The sequence below is a fragment of the Coffea eugenioides genome, chromosome 5, assembly GCF_003713205.1.
Source record: "Coffea eugenioides isolate CCC68of chromosome 5, Ceug_1.0, whole genome shotgun sequence".
Classification (NCBI taxonomy): domain Eukaryota; kingdom Viridiplantae; phylum Streptophyta; class Magnoliopsida; order Gentianales; family Rubiaceae; genus Coffea; species Coffea eugenioides.
This window is the reverse complement of record NC_040039.1, coordinates 10,819,344-10,843,386: the sequence shown is the minus strand read 5'-3', so window position 1 is coordinate 10,843,386 and position 24,043 is coordinate 10,819,344. Positions and strand designations below refer to the sequence as shown.

Sequence of the window (24,043 nt, the reverse complement as noted above, 5' to 3'; positions counted from 1 at the left end):
TTAATTCATTTTTTATTTTTTATATAACTTTAATATTTTTGATTTATTAAATTTCTTTTAATTTTATTAAATAAACATGCAAGTGCTTTATACTCAGGATTCTCACCAAAAATTGGATTAACAAATAAAGGAAAAGATAGATATAATACAGCCATATTCCAACATATATCAAGATGGCCAAGGCACTTAAGGTGTTGAATATTTATCCTCATCATTGTCCAATGATGACAGGTCTAAACTGACTGAAATGTTAGAAATTCTTGTGGATAATGACTAGGAAGACTGCTAGATTATATTCGCTGGTATGACTATAAAAATTGTTAAAGATAATTTTTGAATCTAAGACTCCGTTTGGATTGGCTATATTTTCAAAAAACAAAATTTTCAAATACAATGTTACAGTAATATACAATAACTCAAAAAATATCTCATCCATATTAGTAAATCAAATATTTCAAAAAAAATTTATAGTAAAAATTTTTCATATACACTGCGACAATAAAATATTTCAAAAACACCCAAAAAAATAGCTAATTCAAACAGAACCCTTGCTATTTGAGCCCAATGGGTACCCAAGTATTTTCCAAAATTTCCCATCAATTAATGGGTACAATTGGGATTTGTCCCATTTTAAACCCAATATCAAATTCCAGTACCCATCCCGCTCAAAGTCCCTATGGGCATGGGTAACCCATTGGGACTTGGGACAAATTGCCACCTCTAGTTCGGGTGTACTACCCCGATAATTTTTGTGATACTAACATGTACTATTAAAGTTTCAAGTTCACAATACTTGCACAAGACAAAAAGCAAAATAAAGGTGGCAAAAGTGGATTTCCAGTTATCCGTTTGCCATTAACATTTGTTATACTTAAACTTTTCTCGTGAATCTTAAGTACATAAATTTAAGGAATGTAGACTTAGAAAATGAGTTCTCTTCGTCAATCTCTTGCAAACTTTTTCTAAATCTTCGGTTTTTTAGATCCATAAGTAATCTAGTTGTACTTTCGTCCATTCCAAATTATAATACTATCTATAATTACGATATAGAATATAAGGCCTCAAAGGGCACTTGTCCCTTAATTTGGATAGTCAAACAATAAATAGTTAAAAACCATGAGAAGGGACATATTTAGCGGTAATGTCAAACCTAATCAAGCAAACGGAGAGTACACGAAGCTCAACCCAGGTAGAAGGTGTAGTGAGAATTGGAAGTACCCAACAATATATCATTTATGGGCCTTAGTTTGTTTGTTGGATGGACTAGGGATGTTAACGAGACGAATTGATCTGACTAGTGTTATGCTCGAGTTTGAATTCAATGCTACACAAGTGTACTCGAATTCCTCGACTCGAGTGAGTAGAAAATTTTGTAACTTGACTCGACTCAATAATATGCATTTTGAAATTTGAACTCCACTTGGTAAAGCTTGACACTAGTCTTGAACTTTAATTAGTTCGAGGACTCAAATAAAACTCGAAAAACTCGAAAAAAGGATAGAAAATTTATTGTGAATTATCTAAAATCCTCATTTCTTTTTTAGTTTTTACAATATTACATTTGTGCCATTTTATGAATTTTATTGAGTAAACAATATATGGTAAATTACCTAAAACATAATCTTTAGTAGTCATTTCATAATTAAAATAAAAATATAATATAAATAATATACCAATAATCAAGCTACTCAACAAGCGCTTGGGTGGCACAAATGAGAACTTGAACTCGACTTGGCATATGTATTGAGCTACTTGAACTCAATATCGAACTCGGTCAAACTGAGTTCGAGCCGAGTATTTGATCGATTTGCTCACAAGCTACTTGCGAGCAGCTTGACTCGCGGATAGCCCTAAGATGGACTTAGTGATCTAAACTTTTAAATGATAGCAATCAAAATAATAGGGGTATATTTATAATGCTTTGGGTAATAAAGTTTGATTTGTCAAAAATTCAAGGGCATTTTGTATAATTAAGCCTAAATGATGTAACACTAATCTGTCTTCCATACTTTGAGTTTGCGAACAAAAGCTGTTACGTTCAACAACTAAAGAGGTGGTTCAGCGGATTTGCCAATGAAGCCTTGATTTTGTGGTAAAATAACTAAAGTTAAGTATTTTAAATTCAAATCCCATGAATTCTCCATAATTTTACATTAATATTTGAAGTTAATATTTCATACACTGACAATGTATAAGTTTCCCACATATGACAACTAATTGTAATTTGAATTTGATATCCAATTGTGATAGCCTAATTCAACACTTAAATTTATTGGGTTTAGATCTTAATGTGTTCAGTCGCATTTGATAACTAAAAGTAAAACATTTGAATTAGTCAAGTGGCACTGAATTTTTTATATAAAATTTATTCCAAACAATAAGTGATAAGTTATTCACTTGTCATTAATTTGATACATATGAATTTATATCAGATTATTTAACAATTCAATAAGTTAATAAATTCAGATTTAATATTTCAAACTTTAGATTTCAATTTTCAAATTTTAGTTTTATCAAATGCTTCCTAAACTTGACATAAATGGTATGCATCCAAGTATGACATTGAATATGCTAACAGTGCACATAGGACTGATCCTATTCTTAAAGTTTAGGTTGTGTTTGGATTGCATTTTTCATGATTTTTCATGAAAAAATTACTGTAGCGATTTGATGTATGTGAGGGAAAAAGGTAATAGGGAAATGTGATCACGGAAAACGACGTAATTTTCCAACGGAAAACGGCAATCCAAACAAGGCATAATACTGCCATTTTATGAGTTAGCGAATTTGGAAAAATATGTTATCAATACTAGATCGAAACTGCGTAACCAATTTATAAACAAGAACTATATGCATGAAAGTGGGGGATTGGAGAGGGTCTAAATTTTAAATCATCTAAAAATGCCTGTAGCTTGTCTCCATGATACAGATTAATCTAGATTTGAAATCCATTAAAAATTTTAATGTTCAAATATATCTAATTAAATATCATTTCAAATTCTTCCTTCACAACTTCAAGCTATCTCTTGCTTAATCACCAAGGCGCTTTAAAGTTCAAACCCAAACACCCAAAATGAATGGTGTGAAACCGCATGGACTAAGTAATTTGTTGCTATCTGTAAGATCCAGAACTTTATCTCAATAAATATTACTTCATTGAGTGGTGTCTCTATCATGCTTGCCTGAGACACGTAACTGTGCTGGAATGCTGCCACTTCATCGCCTAGCCCTTTAAGCTTCGGTGGTAAGGTTTGACTTAAAAATCTGCTTTCCTTCGCTTAAACGAAAGCTCAAAATAATTTCTACCAGTTTCCCAAAAAAAAAAAAACTCAGCCAATTTCAAGCTTTCCTGCATCACTTGTGAATCCAAATTGAAGTGCTGATTGAATTCATTTATGTTTAGCAGACCATGAGTGGTGTTTATCATCACACCCACCAAGGGCCCTATTCTCCACCAGGCAAGTAATTCAAGAATCAAAATTCTAAAGAATTTATACTTTTGCTAATAATTTCAATTGTGTATTTTCCAACTTAAGATTTATTCCTTGCAATTTTTTAATTCATGGCATTCACCAAGTTAAGAATGAAGTGATAAACATAAATCTAATTAATAAAATTATTTTGTTTCTATGAAAACAAAAGAATATGGTACGCTAAAATTTCTAAGATTTCTGAGTTAACGTTTGCGTTATGTGGCTTGTAGTAGTTAGTTTTCATAAATGTATGTTTTTTTTTCTTGGGAAAGAAAAGATTATTAAAGTTATATGTCAGTTATTACATGAACAAAATTTTCAGGGTATGCACCAACTCCTGGGGACTACCCTTCAGCGGTGCCGCCACCACCAGGGTTCTTCACTGATGGCTTCCCTCCACCACCTCCGCCTCCCGGGCCTCCTGGCTATCAAGGGTATTTCCGTGATGATTATCCTCCACCACCACCTCAACATATCTACCACCAGTCTTGGGATAATTACCAGGGTGATGCTTTCTGCTCTTCATGTTTGAGAAGCTGGTATGCCTCCCAATTATTATTATTTGTTTTTGTTTTAGTTGTTACTTGTTCGTCTTATAATCTTTTGGATCAGTTTTATGTTTGTTTATTTTGTATTCACATTCTTGTTTAGTTCTCTGAGGAAACACTTAATCACATGAACATTGTTAACACGTAATACTATAATTTCTAGCTATTAAATAAATAATGAAATTTAGTTTTTCTTATAAATACGTATATGTGGCATACATCTAGATCCGTTAGTCTCGGCTAATTTTGGTATTTAACCGTTCAATTTGCACTCATCATGAATTCCACAATTTGAACAATCTCTTGTTAAATTTTCGGTAAAGAAGAAAAGATCGAAATTTTATGCCAAAAATTAAGAATTGTCCAAGTGGGCTCTACCAACTTGGCTTCCTAAGGAAATCCGCAGGAGGAAGAAAGCCTTCCACACTCTAATACAAAAATAAGATGGTAAATGATAATTTGCTAAAGAAGATCTGACTTAAGAGCAATAAACGAAAAGGATTCCTAGAGTAAAGTTGGATGATTTTTACCAGTTAGGCTACCTTAGAAACATTTTCATTGGTCTTGGGAAATGAAAGCTGCATTTTATGTGCGTAGCACAAGAATTAATGGTCTTTTTCTCCTTTATATTTTTGGGCTAGGCACATTTTGGTCCAATTTTTTCTTTCTAGAGCGGGATCATATTCAATCTTGTAATGGAACCGAATCTCAACTAACATGGATCAGAACCTGCTAAATCTCTACCACCTAAGCAATTTACCTAACCTAACTGATTTGATATTCTAATTAGCACATTTTGTCCAATTTGTGTTTCTCCATCCAGTTCACTGTTTTCTTGGAATTGTATATAGTTATCTAAGGACTTGTCCGTTTACTGCTGTTTCTTATTAGGAACAGCCATATATATATGACAAAGAGTATAAGCTTGTAAACTAAAAGTAAAAAATGTTAGATGACACACATATATATTACCATTAATTGTTCTTCAGAAATTTCATGCATTTTTCTCACTGGTGCAGCTTGGCAATTCTCTGCTGTTGTTGGATATGGGATCGGTGCTGTTGGTACTAATTGAAGGGATGCTGTTGATTATTATGGACTTCCAAATTGCCAAAAGAAGAAATAAGAATCTGGAGAAAAAATGTTTTTAATTTCAAAAGAATTATGTAGGTTTGAGGACTTTGATTTTTTCTTCATTTCTTTATTTGTGTCCCTGTTTCCTCTCAATTCATGGCATCAGAAAATTTTAGAAACAGACTGTGATAGGTAATGTTGGGCTGATTAATGCGTGATTGTGCTTGCCACTGCAGCCACAAAGGTTTAGCTAGCTGCATCAAGTCAAACCAAAAATAATAATAATGATAAATGGAGAAGCTTCAGAAAATTTTTTTTTGCAAACATTTAATTGATTCATTTTCATGAATCAGAGCTAAATCTTTAAATATCGTGGCAATAAAGTCTAGTATGATCATTTTTAACTATGTTCATATCGATCGTACATGTGATTGATTCCATTTGGGTTTTCCAATCTTCCATTACAGATGCTATGTCGACTTTATCCTGTAAGATGGAGGGACTAAATCAGTAAATGGTGAAACATTAGTGAACGAATTGACTAAGATTCCAAAGATAAAAGATCAAAATGAAAATTGACGAGATGGGAACTTTAAAAATTTTGTCATTTAACGAATTTTGCCTAGCTGTCCAACTTTATCTAATTCATGCTTCAAACAATAGCAATAACAAAAAGATTAATTTTTCCTACACTAATAGTGTATATACCGTTAGCACTGGATGACTGGCAATTATGTAAAATTTGAATTTGAAATCCAATTTTCGCACAGGTGTTATAAATCTAATGGTAATAGTGTATACATTGTTAGTTAGTGTATATAAGATTTACTCGTAACAAAATCATATAACTATATAAATAGGAATAAATTGAAATTTATTAATAGCTTAAGTGACCAGTGCACACTGCAGAGTGATGATCTTCAAAAACTAATTCTTTGGTCATTCAGCGGAGGATATGCAATCACGAGATACTCCTTTTGTAACGGCAAATATTTGTTAATGAAGAATTTCCTTTTGGTATTGCGGAAAAATAATGGAGACCAACCATAATTTCCATTTTATTCTTTGCTTGTCTTTTAAACTTTTTGAAGATAATATTAACTGTACACTAGTAGTAATTGCTAATTTTTCCTCTCTGCGTGGTTTTGACTTTTTCTTCATCAAGACTACTTACTTTGGGTACTTGTTCCCAATTATATGCCAAGAAACTGCTAAACTCAATGGACAAGTAAAGAATATTTCATCAAGTGAACTCAAATCATAGTAGTTGTAACTTGTAAGTGAGAAAGATGAGGCTGTTTTGTAGAACAGTTTCGTACGTTACTTTGTTTGCTTCCTTAGCTGCAGTTTTTGTAGCTGTGACAACAAATGGCTCCAAGCGTTTGTCTTTTTTCTCCCTTCCATCTTCACCATGGACATGGACGCCCACCATTGCCACTCCTCCATCATCCTCCTTCTCCCTTCCTCCATCCAGTGCAAATCAATCTTCGCCGCCAAACCCTAAATCTGCTCTTTACCCACACTTTAGTGTAAAATGTTTAACACATTTTTTACAAGTTTGTTTATAATTCTCATGCTAAAATTATTCGTTTTGTACGTTTATGTTTGTAAGATTTCATTTCTTGCATTTGCCATTTTTTCTAAGATGTGTAAATCCATGGTGTAGAATCCAAAAATGCAAAAAGTGGTGGATGGTCTCATTAAAGATTTGGATGCTGAAAGCTTGAAGAGAAGAGGGAAACCAAGGGATGAGAAAATGGAGAAGATTGAGGCGAGTCTTGCCAGAGCTAGAGCTTTGATTAGAGAAGCCATAGTCAATGGCAGCCAGCAATTGCCTCTTCATGACGCAGACTACATTCCTCAAGGAGAAATTTACAGGAGCCCTTCAGTGTTTCACAGGTAAATAACAAATTCTTCTGTTTGAATATTAATTTTCACACTTTGGCATGGAATATTACAGAGGAAAAAAAAAGGAAAAGATAGCATATGAAATATTCTAATAGTTTAGTCTTGTTGGGAAATTAAGGCAATGAAACAGAATTTACTATTTGGTCATACAGGAATTAAAACTTTGACCAAAAGAAAGGAGCTAGAGAAAAATTATTGTGATGAATGGCTTAATTATGATAATAAGTTCTTGTCTTAAAATATGCGTGATAATTGCAAAATTGGGGCACTTGGAATGTTAAATAAACTAAATGGTTAAGCAGCAAGTTCTTGGGTTCCTTTGATCATTATGGTGTAATCCACACCATCTGATCAGAGAACTCATAAATTGGAATTTTCTTCTTATGAAGTGAGTTCAAGTTTTTAATTGCTAGTTGATTGGCTCTCCACAAAGCTGAAATTGTGTTCGAATAAAGTAGTTTTATTTCAAATAAGGAAATTATTTACTTTTTGCTCCTTCATTGCCTTTGTTTAGTCATTAGTTGTATATACAAAATTAACACATGTACACGGAAGTACTACTTTTATACACCTTGCACTGATTATAGTGAACATGGACAGCTTGGTATACCTTTCTTTTGTAATTCATGTGTATCAGAAGAAATTCTTTTTCAGGACAAACTTTATTCATGAAGTTCAGGAAAAGGAAACTGGAATAATCAGTTGAATATTGAAACAAGAATGCAAACCATATACAAGTCTATTATAAAGTGAACTGAGTCATTTCTACCTACATTCAGCAGTGCATACTACTGTTCTTTAACTTTATATCAGATTCAGCTCAAACCCTGTGGATTAAAGGGCGAGTTTTGTTGCAGGAGTTACCAGTTGATGGAGAGTCTCTTCAGAATATTCGTGTACGAAGAAGGGGAGCCTCCCTTGTTTCACTATGGACCTTGCAGGGACATATACTCATTGGAAGGGATATTTTTAGGCTTAATAGAGAAAAACACACGATTCCGGACCTATAATCCTGATGAAGCTCATGTATACTTCCTTCCTTTCAGTGTAGTAAAGATCCTTGAGCACCTTTTCGATCCAATTAGCCGTGATAAGGCTGTTCTAGAACGTGTAATTGGCGATTATGTTCGTATAGTTTCTACCAAATATCCGTACTGGAATAGAAGCTTGGGAGCTGATCATTTGACGCTTTCCTGCCATGATTGGGTACTTTTTCTCCTCTAAAGAAGATCGCTTTATCTATTTATTTTTCTCTAGTTCTTGTCTTTTGTTAAGAGCTTGTGGTCCTAGTCTTTTTTTTTTACTTTACCTGAAGTTAATTTAAGAATGAGATTCATGGATAAGGGATTTAAACAACCAAAAAGACCAAGAGATCAAGGATTGACTCTGTTCTGAACCAAAATCTTTACTGAACATTAAGTCATTCAACTCTAATGAATCCACTCATTAGTCACTGTTCCCAAGCAAAACCATATTATCCTGTTGATTATAGTAGTGAAACCATGCACTCAAAAAAACAAACAATTAAACTTTTACAAGTTCTGAAAGAAGTGGATGATAACCAAGATTTAACTATGCTGATTTCAGTCAATAGGCTTTAAGTCACAATGTTACCACGCAACAACTCACTGGTGTAATTTGGATATGTAGGGGCCTCGTGCTACATGGTATGTTCATCAGTTATACTTCACTTCCATTCGAGCTCTATGCAACGCGAATACTTCTGAGTTCTTCAACCCCCGGAAAGATGTTTCATTCCCTGAAATTAACCTCCAGACTGGAGATATTGCCATAGTTACCGGAGGATTGTCCCCATCAAATCGAACAATTTTAGCATTCTTTGCCGGTGGATACCATGGACGAATTAGGCCTGCACTTTTTCAGCACTGGAAGAATAAAGACAGTGACATTCAAGTATATGAAAAACTGCCAGGGAATTTATCTTATCATGAAATGATGAAGAAAAGCAAGTATTGTCTGTGTCCAAGTGGTCATGAAGTTGCTAGTCCAAGAATTGTGGAGGCAATCTATGCAGAATGTGTTCCAGTATTGATCTCACAGGACTATATTCTTCCTTTTAGTGATGTTCTTGATTGGAACTCTTTCTCCATTCAGGTTTCAGTGAGTGAATTGCCAAACCTGAAAAAGATTTTGATGGGAATTTCAGAAGGTAAACATAGAAAATTGCATGAGGCAGTGAAGCAAGTACAGAGGCATTTTATGATAAATGATCCTCCCAAGAGATATGATGTATTTCACATGATAATTCACTCCATTTGGCTCCGAAGGTTGAATGTCAAAATATATGGTTAATAGAAGTCATGTTAATTATGCAAACTACAGTATACTAGTTAAATTGAATATCCCCTCAAATGCTTGATTATTTTTTCTCAAACCAAACTCACTAGATTGATGAGAACATCACTGCCCCCCAAGTGAGAATAGAAATTGATAAACACTATTTAATTTGATTTGGCAAAACTGCCAGCCAAATGACACTGATGCTAATGAAAATAAGCGAAAAAAATTTCAGAATCTCTATTGGAAGAACAAGAATTCATGGGTAGTGTTTCTATGCTACAATGGCGGTAAAGTGCTTACCCCCAAAAACCCATTAAAAAAAAGAATAAAAAGAATAAAATTATGACATATCATGACTTGTGGAACAACATAGTTATACATCGACAAATAACCAATTTTTCTTTTAGACAAACAGGATATAATCTGATCCTTAAGTCTAAAGTTCTCAATCTTGGGCTTCTTTGCCGCTAGACGCACCACTAATAGCAAAATATAAGAGGAATCTTGGGCCCTAACACAATCGTAGAGCAACTAACTGAACCCTATTTGTTGCAATTTAAGTAGGAAACCAGGCCTCGATATGAAAGACATGAGTTATCCTTTTACCAGCCATTGAAATATGCATCCTCATAAACATGTGAGCATGGCATCCTTGTAGCCTCAAATCCCTGCTGAGAATTCCTCCAGACAAATTGGACAATGGTCCAAGCAACCCTCTAAGCATTCGATTTTTCTTTGTATCGGTTCCTTGAAGAAATTGAACTGTCGCACACTGATAATTGCAATCATCATCATCATCATCATCTGCTACTAATTCATTGTTATACATTTCTTGATCATCACCATCCACATCATTGATTGAGTCAGCATCACGACTATCATCATCTACTAGAGTCGCGTTCAATGTTAATACGCGATTCAAGCTGAAGACTTCATGGGATTTTACGCGGTCTAAAACGGATTGTACGATTTCTGCTTCTTGAGAAGCAAAATCATGCTTGTTTGGAAGAGCAGCTGAGAAACCAGAGATGGTGAAGACAACAAAAGATCATGTTTAATTCTGAATGATTATTTCTTTCAAACTCGAGCATGCAATGTTGAAGGAAATAATTAACTCGTCAGTTTAAAGAGATTCAATAGCATTGGTGTTTCCTTTGTCAATTCGTTGCCATGCATTGCTTTCGAGACTATCATAAAAAGATTCAGAACCAGGTCAAGAAATCTGGTACCAAACTATCAATTTGTGATGGCTAAGGAACCTGATCACGTTAGCAAATTTATATTATAATCTTCCAATCTTGAATTAGTACGAGGTTATGGGCAGCCAAGAATACTAGTATCTAGCTTTATACTCTTCACTTCCTAGAATCAATACTCAATTGCCATAATGTTTGACCATAACTAGTGATCTCGCGTGTATGATTACGTTTTTCACCCCCCCCCCCCCTCCCTCTTCTTCTCTTATTAGAGAAGTTAGAAAATGCATTTGAAATTTGGTACCTTACTAGTTCAGATCTAGAAATTTCCACTACCTTTTTTGACTTGATTTCAAATAAAATAATTTACTTCACAAATTTCAACCACTTTTTTATCTTCCCAATTACCTTTTTATCTCACATACATCACATCACAAAAAGTGCTATAGTAATTATCTCAAATAAATCATCCAAATAAACTCCTATCCAAACAAACTCACTAGTTTATAGCAGTTGCTAAAATTTGCTCTGATTGTAACATTTAAAACGATCTTTTACAGATTATTAGGAGTTTTTCAGCCCCTTAATAACGCGATTAATGCTGCCATATTGGTGCATAGGTATTGGAAAAGAAGGGCTTACCATTCGTTTGCTCTATTTGGTAAATAACCTTTTTTTTTTTTTGGAACAAAAGAAAAGTGGTAGGGGCAAAATTAGGGCGTCAAAACTGGAAAGGAATCAGCAGCCAATCCATTGTGGTACTCTTCAAGTCTTTTTCAATTGGGAGTTTGATTGGCCATTCCTCAACTAGAAAGCAGCTCAAAAGGAGTTTGTCTGGCGCGAGGACGCATCTCTGCTGCATCTCCATGTCATTATCACATCACGATACGAGTTTATTTCAGGTAGGAGATTTGCTCTATGCTGTTGGTGGGGGTGAAGGTTGCTGAGAAACTGAGCTAGTTGTGTCACCCAGGTAATTTGCCCCGAGAGTTGAGTTGGTTTTTCTCTATCAACTCCTCTTAAAAAATTGGCAAGAGAAGATTAAGTGCTCGAAGAATGGTGAGAAGTGTTACAATTTGTAAAGTAAGATGCATTGAAAGTTTATTACATATTTTATATGGTTAATTGAAAGTATGATTATTTTTTAAATGTACAAAGTCTTTTTGAATTACATGCATGAACATGGATTTTACGAATATGATACGAGTATTTACTAAGTACGGTAATTAATATTATCCAAACCTTGATTAGGACTGCTAATTGGGTCAAGTTGACATGTTGGCCCAATTTATGATCCCGGAACAATCTGTATAAATGGCTGGGTTGGTTATGGACCTATAATCTTAGGCCCAAGATTAAAATGTTGTGTTTGGGCAACTCACAGCACAACTGGATTTAAGCACAGCCCATATGCGTTTTTTAACTTTGTATAAGAATGCTTAACATGATATCAATACTTGTATCATTCCGTTACTTATTCTGTTGAAGTTAGCATTGTTTAAGAAGTTTGTGACAGAAATTAGAGTATTTTTATATTAATTGAATTATTGAATCTGCCCAATTTAAGCCCAAGGCCTATGAACTAATAGGTCCAATCTTGAGCCGTTCATAGAAAGCCTAAGTCGGCCTGGAGTCGGGCTCAGCAAAACCCGATCCAAATGACCCAATTAATTGTACTACATGTTTTTGCCTTGGATTGAATGCTCCATCACGTCTGCTCATGGTGGAGTATGTCCTCGACTCTCATGATTTGCTAGGGTAGAGTTAACTGTTTATGACGACGGTTTGCGTTAGATGGAAAAATGGCACCACTAAATTTTCAAAGCAAGTTCAACAAGTTTCTTAAAGTTAGGGGGGAGAGGTAATGATCCTTAATTGGAATTCAACCTAACCATCCTTAAAATTGAGAAACAAGTACATAATTAATTAATCATATAGTTTCATAATAATCAAATAAAAGAAAGTAAACAAGAGATGAACTAAACCAAAAACCAAAAATAAAAAAAAGGAAAAAAATAAGAATTATTACCAAAATTAGTACAATGCTAACTTGCTAAGCGATACTTGACTTCAATAGGAGGAATGAAGAAAAGTGAGATAGAAAGTTTCAACTTTAGTTCATCACAAGTTCTCAATGGAAATTTGCAAAAAGAAAAAAAGAAAAAAAAAAGAAAACACGAACTAGAATGTGACAAAAAAAAGAAAAGAAAGCAAGCTAGAGAAAGGCCTACTTTTGAGTTACTTTTGTGTGGGACAAGCCACTCACTTTGAAAAATTTTATTTTGACTTTTAATCCTCTAAATTTGTCAATTAAGTTTTTGACCCCAAAATCTATTCTTTATACGGGGTTAAGCGAGAACATCATCTATATAGTATATATTGAAAGCGACGTATTTAACAAACTTTGACAATGAGTTAATTTTGCAATGTTTTCAAACGATGAGTGTGCTCATAGAGGACAATTATAATATGCATATGATATTATAGTTTTGCATCTTTTGTTTATTTTATATTATAGTTTTTATTTTTGTAAAATTTTTTATATTAAAGTTTGACCCCACACACTCCGAGGTCTTCTCTCCGCCGCTGATTTTGGGCCTTCTTGATCTAAAAATGAAATATGAGGCTTGGAAATAATTGCTAACATTTTAAATTATTTGGGTGCAAATAGGGCTGTTAAGTCAATCGAGTAGCTCGAAAGCTCGTTAGAGCTCGACTCGTTAAGGCTCGAGCTCGGCTCGTTAATTTTGGTTAACGAGTCGAGCTCGAGCTCGAAACATGCTCGTTTAGTTAACGAGCCGAGTAAGCTCGGCTCGTTTGATACTCGAGTAGCTCATTAGAGCTCGTTAATGAAGGGCATATTTGTCATTTTAGAAATCAAAATTATAAAAATTAAAAATTATAGGTTTTTATTAAGGTTAATTTGCACGAGCTCGAGCTCGAGCTCGTGAAGCTCGACTCGTTTGTGATAAACGAGTCGAGCTCGAACTCGAGCTCGAGCCACATGTACACTTAACGAGCCGAGTTCGAACACATTTTAAAGCTCGTTTTCCTAACGAGCTCGAGTCGAGCTCGGCTCGAATTAAACTCGAGTCGAGCTCGGCAGCCAAATACTCGGCTCGACTCGACTCGATTAACAGCTCTAGGTGCAAACACATCTTTACACTATCCAATTTGATGTTTTAATAGTCCCAACAAGCCTTGAAACCACTTAGAAAAGCCCAACATTAAGTTGACCCATTTGACTAGTCCATCCGACCCATTTGAAAAAATGAGACAGATCTGACCCAAAATAAAACTTGGAATCACTAAGACCTTTGCCAGTGGCCCAGTGGGACTGCCTCGCTTGAAGCTAGAGCTTCTACAAATTGAACAGCACTTGGTCCCTTGAGTTTTTTAGATAAACCAGTAATGAAATGACCACTATAAGTGCCAATGACAACCCCAATGCCAATCACTTGATTAATATTTGACACCAAAGCATCAAAATTGATCTTGAAATGTGGACATGGAGGAATGGACCATATTGTACTTTGCCTTTGAGATGGAGCTGACACCACTTGAGCATTTGCTTCTTGAAAAGCAACAAGTTGGTGCTACACAAACTTGACAATAGACAAAGGTTCTTGTACCAGTCCATTGAAGAGCGCTTCATTTTTTGATACCAAATTTCATAACAGAGTGCCCTAAATAATTCCCAATCCTTAGTCGACAAAGTCCTGAGAATTTCCTTTACCCAAAGATCAACACACGATTGATAGCATGCATTATGTTTTCGATCAAGAAAACTAAGAGGCCAAATTTGGACCGATGAAGGACATTCAAAAAGAAGATGTGTCAAATTTCCATATATACCTTTGCATGCATCACAAGTATAATTTGTGGAAATTCCTCACTTCAAAAGGTTGCCAGACGTTGGCAGAGAATTGTAACATATTTGCCAGAGAAGATACTTAGTTTTATTGGGGACCTCAAGTGACCAGATTTTCCTCCATACTGGATCTTTGTCTGAGCTTGTGCCAACTTGAGCTTTCTGATTTACTTCCAATAAATCTATTAGAGCATGGTACACATTTCTCATTGTGAATTTGCCATTTTTGATGCAGTGCCAAATCCATCTATCAACCATTCTTGTTCTGAAAAAAGGTTAGCTTTTTCATCAATGCTGCTTCCTCTTCCCAGAAAATTGTAGCAATTAAGTCCATGCTCCAACAGTGAAGATCGTGGTCAATGAATTCAAAAATTAAACATTACTATCTAGCACATCTTGTGGATCAGCATGATCAACACCATTACCAGGACTTCTTTCCGTCATTTTCGAACGAGGAGCAAAGAGTATTCCATTGTTGAGCTTCACCCAAGATTTTTAAGGAAGGTGATCCTTAATGGCTGCTAGATTAGACAAATGTTCTTCACAATCTTGATCACCATAGCCAAATCGACAACAGAAATAGCAGATCTTGGGTAACTTTTCATATTGAAGGAAAAATTTAGTGCTCTCCTTCACATGGGAGATCAACATCATACATTGTAGTGGGGAACGGATATTAACAGAGACTCAAATGTGCATGTATTTACCCCATAACATAACATCTGAATCAAGATAATTTCCAATAATTCTGGCTGTGTCAGTAGACACCATATCTAGTAAAACATTAAAAACTCTGACCCAGATGGAGCAACGAGAAAATGGGATTTCCCAAGAGGCACATTTCCTTTGTACTTAGAAAGAACAAGTAATTTTATATCAAAAGACCGTGGCATTCCTTGCAATACACGAGATTTGTTTGCTGTACGGAAGAAACGGAAGAAAACAATAACCCGAACAACTGTAGTCTCCCACAACTGTATGTGACATGCAATATGTTGATAAAATAACCTGAACAATGCTAGCAAAATTGCAAATGAGAAAACTTGAGTTGTGCTTCCTAGCACTGTCTTAAGAAACTATTTTAGAAAGTTGAAATGTTTCTCCAAAATTAAACAAGTCTTCTTCTTGTTGTAAACAAGAAGGATCAGAACTAGCAAATGTTGTCTAAATTCAGCAGAGAGAAATAAAGAAATTTTGAGAGAAAGAAGAAAAAGAAGAGAGCTTGCAGTATGAGTCTATTGTAAGCTTTGAGTGCACTTTCCAAAATGGGATCAACTGGTATTTATAGACTTCAGAAAGTGTATGTTGGAGAGGTTAAGAGATAAATTTCGATAACAACAAAAAAAGGTGCCTGATTTTGTGTAACTAAAAAGAACATTAACAAAAGAACGTTGTGCACATTGTGCCTGATTTTTGTAACCGAAAGAAAGGAACGTTTTAAGAGATAAGATCTTATCTTCTTGGTGAAAAGAGTCAAACATTATCCTGAATTGTAAAACATAAAAGTAAAAGTAAATTTTACTTCTTGCAAAATATAAGAGTAGTAAAATTATTTTGGGCATTGTTTAACCCACAGGCAAGGAGGGGAGCAAATCCGTTGGTTTGTACTGAATCGACCCAACTCAATTTCTCTCTCATGCATGCGAGCCCATACTAGTTACCAGTCTAACACAAATCCAATAAGAAACTAAGCATTATAAAATGATGAGAAGTCTCTTTGATTTTTCAATATGAGACAAAATTTTTTGAAATACTACTCTATTTACAAAAATCTCCTTCCTATTTCAAAAGATTTTGGGCAAAAGAGAAAAAAGAATATAATTTGCTAGATTTATTTGGACGAAATGTAATTAGTTTGGAGCCTTTTGATTATGAACCAAACTTAGATTAACAAAACATGACGTACAGAATTATTGGTGAAGTATAAATTTCTCTGAATCAATAACTCTTGATGTATGATAGAGATTTTATCAATCATATTACAACCTACAATTTGCTATTAATGTGATTTTGCACTTTTAGGCTGTGCACCCGCCTAGTTATTCATGAGAGTCTAAAGACCCAGCCAAAGAATCTTATAGGAGCGGCCCCACTCCACTCTCATATAGGTGAATTCATTAAGTGTATGCTGCTTTAAATACACCTCCCTAAAGGGATATGAATTCATTAAAAGTTTTAAACTCAACCTTATAATTACTAGCAGTCAAAGCACTTATCTTTGGAGGCACTTAAATTTGAAGTGCTTTACAAACAATATTGACTTGTTATTACTCATATGAACTTACATCATGGGATCACCAATCACATAGGTTGAGTTATTTTCTCTATTGATAACTTCTTGGCCTTAGTCCTATTTACTGTGTAGTTTGAAGAATTAATTTCCTTCCTATAGGTTTAGTCAAAGGATCGGCCAAGTTCAACTTTGACTTCACAAAATCAATAGAAATAATCCCATCTCAAGCAACTGCTTTATGATATCATGTGTTGATTTTTACAACTATAAGATTTATTTTTAGTAATATCAGTTGCCGCTTGACAATCATAGTGTACGAATACAGGTGGCAATGGATCTTTAGTTAGAAGAATATTGACTAAAAAATTTCTTAACTAATCAGCCTCATAACCAGTCAACTCTAGAACTATAAACTCCGACTTCATTGTTGACCTAATAGCGATCGTCTGCTTGGCTGACTTCCATGCTACTGCACCACCACCAAGCGCGAACATATAACCACTAGTGGATTTTGTCTCATTTAAATCAGAGATCCAATTAGGATCACTATACCCTTCTAATGCAGTGAAAATCCCACAATATAAGATACCATAATTCATGATACCTGTCAAATATTTCATTTGTTTGACTAATGAAAACAATACTCACTATTGGGATTGTGAGTATATTTACTTAGTTTACACACAGCAAGTTATATCAGGTCTTGTGAAATTCATCAAATGTATTAGACTTCCAATAATCTCAACATATTTCAATTGAGCAATTAGGTCACTATTATTTTTCTTTAATTGAGTGTTAGCATCATAAGGAGTACTTATAGGTGTCACATCATAATTTTTAAATTTCTTAAGAAGTCTCTCTGTATAATGTTTTTGTGACAACATTATGCCATCATCTCTCTTTATGATTTTAACACCCAATATCATTTTAGTTTCACTCAAATCTTTCATTTCAAAATTAGAAGATGGAAAATATTTAGTACTATTAACAATATCTATACTTGTACCAATATAAACATGTCATCCACATATAGGCTAATTATCACATATTGATTATTTACAGCTTTAGTATATAAACATTTATCCACTTCTACAGATGAAAATCCATCTTTTATCAATACTTGATCAAATTTCTCATGTCATTGTTTAGGTGCTTGTTTTAGGGCATAAAGAAACTTAATTAATTTACACACCTTTTTTTTGTCTAGATATAACACATCCCATGGATTGAAACATACAAATTTCCTTTTCTAAATCACCATTGGAGCGTGAACCCGCAGCCCCAACTTGGCTAAGTGAATGGTGGATTCTAAAATAATCATGAACTTGAACCACTTGCTTGGATAGCTTTGACACAAACCTTGCAACTTGTTCTTTGAACCACACTAGCCACCAACTAAATGAACAACCCTTCGGCAAAATTCGAAAAATTTTTTGTTTAAAATTACAAGAATCATAGCAAACATTATGTTAAAAGAGATGACTAGTTTGTTTTCTTGAATCTTGTAATCATTAGTGTAGTTTTGTTATTTATATGTGTTGTCTAATTTATTAAATGTGAACTTTTTGAGTTGTTAAATTTGTGTATTAATCATTTCTAACTTTTGATTATTTTTATTTTTTACTAATATGACTTATGTACATGCATAAGGGGTATTTATGAAATAAAAGTTTCATCTCTCTCTCTTTAAAATATTTTTTTAATGTTACTTTTTATAATTGGACTAACTTTGTTATCAAAACCTTAATCTCAAGGGACGTTTATATAATTTTACAAATTTTATGAGAGACTGGTGAAATTGTCAGAAATCTCAAGAGAGGTTTATGAAATTATCCCTAAATTATATTCAACTTGTTTGAGATTCGCTCCAAAGGACTAAGAAAGTTTTATGGTTAGCTAGGAAAATAGTGCCAAGTTGCAAATAATTCAATGAGGACTGAAATGCATGCCAGTGCCAATAGCAATGGGGCATGTGTCTGTACATGCCGGTTCCACAGGGGAGTAATGGAATGGGGGAGGAGGGTGAGGTGCGGAAGAATTTTTCTCCCTCAGCTTTAAATGCCTCACATCATTTGTAGCAGTAATTGTAGCAGTTGTAGCTATCGTAATAGTACTATCACTAATAGTAGCATTAGTAACTTAAGCTGCGCGGGCGAGCGAGTGGGGTGAGGGCAGGGGAAACGAGGGCATTTACCTGAAGGCAAGGTGGGGAAGGAGAGACTTCCTGCCTCAAAGTAGCTCTGTTGTCATCCCAAATTAAAAAGCCTAAATCGCTAATAAGAAAAACTTTAGAGACTTTTAACCTATTAGCTTCTTAACCAGGATTGTCAATGGGTCAGGCTGACCGGAACTCGACCTGCAATATTTAGGATTGGGCATTATTTATTATTAAGTCGATTAGAGATTGGACCTAGATAGAAATCCAATTTAATTTTGAATCAAGTTTAGGCATCATTAGGCTTAGCATGATTAAAATCTGATCCAAATATATTATTTATATAAATATAAATATGTATTTATATGTATAATAATGTCTATAATTCATAAATATATATATCGTCATGTGTATGATATATATTTTATAATGATTTTATGCTCATACACAATATTAAATCGGCCCGAGCCCAATGATTTTATGTACTAATTGTGGCTTTGAACCGAGCCCAAAATCGGCCCAAAGTCTCAGCCTATAGCACCAGCCTTATAATATGCAAACTCAAAATGCAAAATTCAAAAGCTGAAGTATTCTACTTTCTTGAGCTAAGTTTGGATTTGGCAAAATCCTTTATATAAAGCCCAATTTACACCCGTATTCTTAACCTTAAGCATCTCCATCATCCTAGTCCGAAGGCTTGTGGTAAGATGCTTACCGACAAGTCATGGGCAGTGTTTTAAAGGGCAAAAGCATTGGATGAGATATTTTGTTTCCCTCAAATGGGGTGAAAGCTTTAGAGTGTGGGGCATAAGTCCCATAAATTTAAATTTTTAAATATTTAAATATTTAAAAATATAAAATATATTAATAAAGTATTGACAATTTTAAAAAAATAATCATTAAAATACATATAAGTACAATTAAATATGCAAAAATAGATTGTCATGATGTATGATAGGAATGACAATATTAAAAATATGGTAAAAGTTTCCTAAATAGTAGTTGTGGGATCTTAAAATGGTTGTAAATGACAAGAGACAACGACATTGCTAATATTATAAAGGATTAATTCCACTTTGTCCCCCCAAACTTTGGACGATTACCCACTTCAGTCCCTAAACTTCAAAATGGGACACTTAAGTCCCTAAACTTATAAATACCTCCCACTTAAGGAAAATTGTTAACAAATCCTGAATGCCGTTGGTGGTCGAAGTGTCCCATTTTATAAGGGTTTAGGGCTATTATAAATGATGGGGTAACTTTAAAACCTAAGAAAAGTATGAGAATTTATAGCAACAATTCACATAGTATTATAAGTCAGACAAATGCCATGTTTGTCTTCTTCTTCAAACCCCACTTCTGTTCTTCGCTGTTCTTATTTTATGTAATTTTGGATTTGACTGTAATAGCAAATCTTTGACTAATTCGAACAACTAAATCAATCTAATTGCTTCTGGTTTCTCATTCTCTATCTTTATTTACTTGCTTTATTCTCTGGCCATGTTTCTCTTTTTTTCCCTCCTCCGTTAAAGGATTTCTATTTATGCAAATTGGAGCGCCCTTCACGCCTCAAGTGTGCGCCTCAGGCCCAGGGCATCACTTCAAAGCTTGGAGCAGCGATGGGGCATACACCCACTAAAAGTTGTGCGTTCCACTAATGTCCCAAGACAAATCAGCTGCATCTCACACCGGGGCACATTGCATCTTAGAGTGCGCCCCCATATATGCCTTTTAAAAAAAATATATATATATGCCTTTTAAAAACATTGATCATGGGTTCAAGTGATAAGGGTAGATGTATAGCTATTGATCCTCAGTAAAAAGAAAAAAAAGAAGAAATTCTTAACACTTTACATAACATTATTTTTGCCCCAAATTATGTAACATAGTGGTAAAAAGGAACAACTATTATATAACATTATTTTTGTACCTAATTATAAAAAGGAACCACTATTGAACCTTTAGCATCTCTATCACTTTTGTCCCTAATTATATAACATTATTTTTTGGTAAACTAAAATTAATAAAATCGAGAAAATATTAGGGAATGATAAAAAATAATACTGGAAATTTATATAAATATAGATACCCCACTGGAATCCTTATATCATACGAAATCATATGATGTACAAACCTTTATAATCGAATATTGGAATTTGACTTAGAGTTAGAAACCCATTTAGCCTTCAGTTATAGTTTTCTCAAATTTTTGTTTTAACGATTGATTTATGTAATTGTGGCGTGTAATCATATTCATTCTGCTGAACTGGTGCGGTCAAAATATGTTTCTATTGGACACTAGAGAGATTTTCATGGGTTTCGGACACAAAAAAACCTAGTGTCTTAATATATTTTTACATAGAATCATTGTGGGTAAGAAATAAGAAATTGTATTGTGCAATTTCACGTTATTGTATTGTGGATAAGAAAAGGAAAGGAACCAAAACTGTAGAAAAAACAAAAAAGAAGTTTCTGAGGCTAAAGTGTCAGAATGGGTAAGAGATTTTACGAGTGAGCAAATCGCGGTAATTTCCAAAAATGTAATTTCCAAAAATAATAACGTTAGGTTTTGAAGTGTTAGGATTGCTACATTACTAAAAGCACAAAAATCTTGCCGTCTGCCATGGTCCTTCAACAAAATCACGTAGTTGCTAGTATCTAGGCGGCTGCTTCTTCTTCATCTATATACTAAAAATTTGTTCATGATTTTCTACAATTAATTTTACACCTATATACCAAACAATGTCTATCCCAAGTTTACCAGATGATTTAATACCTGAATTTCTTGCAAGATTGTCACCTACTCCACTTATGCGATTTAGATGTGTATCGAAATCATGGCGTGCTTTAATAGACAGTCCTGAGTTCAAACGGATGCAACTGAGGCATTCAACTTTGCACTACAACGCCAGCGACTACGTTTTCAGGGGTCACCATGCATCCGGTTACAGGATTTGTGCTGCACGATGGGATTCAGCGGCAAACTTCCAGAATACTTTGAGAACGATAAAAGGGTCCCCTCTTTCAGAGATCGCTTTGGGAAATTCTAGGCTAGTTGGCGCTTGCAATGGCCTGATTTGCATGGAGGATAAGGCCACTCCCACTAGGGTGATTCTGTGGAATCCCTGGATTAGGAAGAGTTTTGAATTACCTTATTCTCGGGTCCAAAGTAAGTTGTCTGGTTACTTGAGAACCCTAAATAGATCCTTCCACTATGGTTTCGGGTATGATGATTCTACAGATGATTACAAGTTGGTGAGGTTAGTTCAACATCAAGTATCTCTCCATGCACCGGCTTGGTGTGAAGTTAAGGTTTATAGTTTGAAATCGAATTCTTGGAGAAGGCTTCCGGAATTTCCATATGCCGTTAGCCAAGGAAGTCAAAGATCCAGTGGAGTTCTCTGTAATCATGCCTTGCATTGGATTGTGCAGGGGGATTCTATTGCAGCTGTTGATCTTAAAAGTGAGGAATATAGGCTTGTGCCAATGCCTGAGATTTTGAGTGATAAATGTTGGTGGGATTTGGGGTTATTGGAAGGTTGCCTCTGCATACTTTCTACAGAGTATTCTGATCCTAATGGCACATTCGTTCTATTATGGGTAATGAAGGATTATGGAAGAAAGGATTCTTGGACAAAGACTTTACGAGTTCCAGTAAGAAAATTTTACTCAACTGGCTATATCGATCCTATTGGGTATTCAGAAGCCAATAAACAACTTGTTTTGCACAAGAAAAATCAGGGTTTTATGTGGTTCTACACTGAAAACCCGAGGCGGGGCGAGACGGCCAGGATTCCCAATTTATATTCTACAATGGAAGGATACGTTTGTGCTGGCAGCCTTGTGCAGCCTTTTGGAGGTTATGGAATCAAGAAAGGAATCAAACGCACCAGAAAGTGATTGGAAATTAGGCAATAAATTTCTCTTTTTTTAGTGCTCTGTTTACCTGTTTTTGTTCTTTTCTTAAATTGTCTCCACTCCCATCAGTATTGAATGAGATGAATTGTTAACTTTGTGATTTTGCTAACAAATTTTAATGCATAACATTTGTGATTTTGAATTTAAATTTTAAGTTTCGTATATTTGACATGTGTTCAAACGTACTAATGTCATTGAAATAAAGTTGAGATTTTATCACTTTCAGAATCGATTTAGACTGTGGAGTTTAGATCTTCTTCTATGGATTACCTTTATAAAAGCATGTTCACGTATTCAGCGAACTTGAGTAATTGCATAAGATGGTGGATGTTTTCTTGATGTTGTGTTACTCGAGTTATGTTATAGCACACATATGTGCTTAGGAGTAGTACCTTAAGAAGAATATCAGACTCCAAGATTTTCAGACCTTTGAATTTTAATACGGCGTTGTTGCTAACGGACAATGGGAGTTGGAATTTATAGTATGCAGGTAATTTTGGAATTTAGGGTCTAATTGAGACCCATTTTTTTAGCCTGTTTTTACTGGCGAATTTCTCTAAATATTGTTAATATACCAAAACATCTGAAAAGTATTGTTCTGAAATAAGGGCCGCCACAATTGAGAAAATCAACGTATAAAAAATCTAATGTATTTTTGCTTTTTTTTAATGTTTTTTTTTATAATTGATTTTTTTTTAAAAAAAAAAAAATTCCTGCATTCGCTGCATCCAGGTTGGATGTGGCGATCTAAAGCTTTTCATTTTTTTTTTAGCCATTGATGACACCTATGAATTAAAAAATTATCAACCCCAAATGAGGGGTCAAACACAATTGCTTTTGCACTCTTCCATTTCCATTGAAGCACGCACGATCTCCCCAAGAAACAATCATCTAACGTTAAGACAGGTGGAATTATTGTAGCAAGCAACCCCAGTAACACAAACTACAATCACACTGCTTAATGCATTTCCTCTTTTTAATGCAACGCACCTCTCTCTCCCTCTCTTTTTCAATCACTCATTCACAATGACGGAACCCAGGGGACTGAGGGAGCCACGGCTTTTCTTGAGTTTTGAAAATTTTAATTCATATTATGTAAATATATGTGTAAAATAAAGTTAACCTTCCTTATTTTTTTATAATTTTAGTTTATATTATGAGAGTTTATATATATGAATTAGTTATCTTTGAATTAATTTTTTCTTTAAAAAAATTATTTATTTTTTTATTGTGCGAGTTATTTGACTTCCAAAAAAAATTGATCCATAGTAAATTGATCCAATTTGATATATTACAATAAAAGGACCCCAATTCATAATTATCACTAGGCTAAAACAAAAATGATTGTTTTATTGGCTCATACACA

The 24,043-nt window shown here is 34.4% G+C and overlaps 3 protein-coding genes across 3 annotated transcripts; all 3 read left to right on the top strand.

Annotated features, from left to right (window-relative positions):
* The first annotated feature begins 3,283 nt into the window (after positions 1-3,283).
* On the top strand, positions 3,284-5,387 carry LOC113772386 (cysteine-rich and transmembrane domain-containing protein WIH1-like). The gene is made up of 3 exons (XM_027316979.1): positions 3,284-3,458; positions 3,796-4,012; positions 5,041-5,387. Exons 1-3 carry the CDS (start codon positions 3,410-3,412, stop codon positions 5,090-5,092), a joined length of 318 nt encoding a protein of 105 aa, XP_027172780.1. The 5' UTR covers positions 3,284-3,409; the 3' UTR covers positions 5,093-5,387.
* A 1,071-nt stretch (positions 5,388-6,458) lies between these two features.
* On the top strand, positions 6,459-9,316 carry LOC113771161 (probable glycosyltransferase At3g07620). Its single transcript, XM_027315775.1, has 4 exons — positions 6,459-6,624; positions 6,762-6,994; positions 7,861-8,209; positions 8,654-9,316. The coding sequence occupies exons 2-4, from the start codon at positions 6,771-6,773 to the stop codon at positions 9,314-9,316; spliced, it is 1,236 nt and encodes a 411-aa protein (XP_027171576.1). The 5' UTR covers positions 6,459-6,624; positions 6,762-6,770.
* Positions 9,317-21,501: 12,185 nt separating this feature from the next.
* On the top strand, positions 21,502-22,659 carry LOC113771160 (F-box protein CPR1-like). Its single transcript, XM_027315774.1, has one exon. It carries the CDS (start codon positions 21,502-21,504, stop codon positions 22,657-22,659), a length of 1,158 nt encoding a protein of 385 aa, XP_027171575.1.
* Positions 22,660-24,043: the final 1,384 nt, after the last annotated feature.